At 38.7% G+C, this 2,903-nt stretch overlaps 1 protein-coding gene across 1 annotated transcript; it reads right to left on the reverse strand.

Moving 5' to 3' along the window:
* Positions 1-207: 207 nt before the first annotated feature.
* On the reverse strand, positions 208-2,688 carry LOC122333993 (bromodomain-containing protein 2-like). Its single transcript, XM_043231863.1, has 3 exons — positions 2,304-2,688; positions 477-929; positions 208-378 (listed from the first exon to the last, which is right to left on the reverse strand). Exons 2-3 carry the CDS (start codon positions 852-854, stop codon positions 208-210), a joined length of 549 nt encoding a protein of 182 aa, XP_043087798.1. The 5' UTR covers positions 855-929; positions 2,304-2,688.
* Between the last annotated feature and the right edge of the window lie 215 nt (positions 2,689-2,903).

Raw genomic sequence — 2,903 nt, forward strand, 5'->3', positions numbered from 1 at the left:
ATATTTAATACTAATACAACTATTAATATATAATTTAAAAATAAATACTATCAAAATATAATAATTCTAGCTACAACAATTACAGTAGGTTAAATGTCAAAACAAATGGTCTCGAACATATCCAGGTTTAAGTCTCTTCACATTTTACACAAAAAACAGAAGCATATTTAAGGATCAATTCAGATAGCAGCAGAATTAAGCGTCATATCAGCGCATGTTCATATAAAACAGCAGAGGCGGTTCGACTACCTGCAGTTTTCGTGCCATGGCCACCACGTCATGATCAGGTGGGTTGTATTTGTAGCAGTTGGAGAACATGAGCCTGACGTCAGCGCTGAACTGCTGGGCTTCTCGGTACTCGCGCTCATCCATCTTCCTCTGAGGAACACACAAGACAGGCAGAGTATTACATACTTTACTGCTTCCTGCAGCTGAACCCTGTATCCATGAACACCAGTACCGTGTGTGTAGCTCACCTTGATGGTGCTGAGGTCCATGGGGTGTTTAATGATGTCGTGGTAGTCGTGCAGGCCCAGCGTTGAGGCGTCTACGGGTTTATAAAAGGGCCAGGCGTACGCCGCGTGTTTTTTAGACAGCAGTTCTTTAAGGACGCCGCTGCAGTAGCGAAGCTGCTTGCTAAGTTTCCCCCGCCGCGAGGGCTGATGGGGCCGCACAGAGTCAGGCAGGTCCTTACGGGGAGGTTTGATCGGGCGACGGGACAGCGCTCGCCCCAAGACGGGCTGGAGGTGGGTGGGCTCGTTCCCGACCATGCTGGGTGAACAGTCCACGGGCATCGAGGAGAGCGAGTGGGGCATGTCTCCGGCCGAGCCGTGACCTTTCCCCATGCCTCCCATCCGAGCAGCAGAGGTCACGGGGAAGCCGAGAGTAGTGGGAGTGGTGGTGTCTGCTTTACGCTTCACGCCCTTCTTCTACAGAGAGAACAGAGAGATGAGGCGTTCAGTTAGCGTTAGTCATAACTACGTACTCAACTCAACCTCCCAGCAGAAGCCAATATTTGTATTTATTTTTTTTTTAATAATTCATTAAAGGGTTAGTTCAGACCAAATCCAAAACTCTCAATAATTACGCACCCTCATGGCGTTGCAAACCCGCAAAACCTTCGGAATACAAATTATGACACTGTTGATGAAATCTGACCCGCCACAAACACAAACGAAAATGATCCAAGGCCAGAAAAATAGTGAATAAATGGGTAAAACGGTCCACGTGACATCAGCGGCTTGCTTTTAGGTTTGTGACGATACAACAAGTTTTGCACAAGGAACATAAAAATGACAATTTACTCAACCATTCTTATGAGGTGCATCTTCCGCCATTTTGGAGAGTACTCCAATTCAACGAATATGCACGCTTTATTTAACACATTTGACGTAATCCGCCTTGTTTATGTACATGAATGTAATCTGGGGTTGTTTACACTAAAATGAGTAATAGCTCTCTAAAAATGGCTAGGTATTATGTTATTTTTGTTTTCACATAGCATCGAAAAAATGAAGTTGATCCACTGATGTCACACGGACTGCTTCACCGATGTATTTACTACGTTTCTGGATCATTTTGTTTGTGTAGCTGTCTACGAAGGGTCATATTGCTCTCTGATTTAATCAAAAATATCTAATTTTGCATTGTGAAGATGAACGAAGGTCTTACGGGTTTGGAACGACGTGAGGGAGAGTAATTAATGACAGATTTTGATTTTGGGGTGAACTAACCCTTTAAATTCCGGTCTGCTTCTGACACATTTCTAGAAAAAAAAAACCTTCAGAAGACTTGGAAGAGAGCACGCAGGTAGCATGGACTATGTATAGTATAGTAGGCAAACTAAATACAGTTCATATGCATATATTATAACAGCAGGTTATTTATTATAACTCATTAATTAAATAGAAATAAATAATACCTGAAATTATTATAAAGTACACAATATAGATTACTAAAACTTGAAAGATTGAGACAGAAGTCAGAAAATACTGTGTAATGTTATGTCTCTTCTGCTCACAAAGGCTGAATTTTATAAAACAATACAGTAAAAATAGTCAAATTGCAATACTGTGAAATATTATTACAATTTAAAATAATTGTGTGTGTGTGTGTGTGTGTATTTACTTTTATATATACATTTTTTATCTGATGTATATATATTTTGTATTAAAAAACAATGAACTAAACATTTCTTGATAGCAGCAGTGACACAAAAAGAAAAATAATAATAAATAAGAAGAGCAGAAAACACATACATCCTTGTCAAGTAACATATTAGTGAATAAATCAAGGTTCCTTACTGATCAGTTCATTTTCAAAGCGTCCAGATATATAGTAACAGGTGTCCACCTTTGTATAAAAATGTCCAGTTTCAGTTGGAGTTGCAGTCATATATTCCATTTTTTATCTTTTTTCTTCCACTTAATAAGAGTATATGCAGCATATTTTTTTACTACATAAATCCTGGGGCATCCCTTCAAGTAAGAAAAACAGGGGAGTAAAATGCAAGTCTATAAGCAGAATTTTCCTAATGTCAACCTTTGTGTGTGATCTCCCACCTTCCCACACTTCTCTGCACCTGGACTGATTTCTAAAAGATTTTCTAAAACAAATCAAGAACAATCATAGTGTGTATGTTTTTCCTTGAATGTGTTTTTTTTTGCCTACATTTTAAGCAGCATTACTCCAGTCTTCAGGGTTACATGATCCTTTCAGAAATAATTGATATGCTCATTAATATGTCGATTTAGTGCTCAGGGAACATGTTTTTTTCTTATTATCTGTAGGAAACGGTTACTGAATAAAGTTTTTCTGTTTACTGTAGAAATTCAGATTTTATACAAACACGTACATATACACATATATATACATATACATATATATACACACACACACACACG

The sequence above is a fragment of the Puntigrus tetrazona genome, unplaced genomic scaffold (genome assembly GCF_018831695.1).
Source record: "Puntigrus tetrazona isolate hp1 unplaced genomic scaffold, ASM1883169v1 S000000457, whole genome shotgun sequence".
In the NCBI taxonomy this organism is placed as follows: domain Eukaryota; kingdom Metazoa; phylum Chordata; class Actinopteri; order Cypriniformes; family Cyprinidae; genus Puntigrus; species Puntigrus tetrazona.

Bases quoted from the DNA above. Each gene is read 5' to 3' on its own strand.
- LOC122333993 (XM_043231863.1), bottom strand. From the start codon at position 854: ATGGGAGGCATGGGGAAAGGTCACGGCTCGGCCGGAGACATGCCCCAC. The intron at 379-476 runs GTGAGCTACACA...TGTGTTCCTCAG, and splicing joins TGGACCTCAGCACCATCAAG to AGGAAGATGGATGAGCGCGA.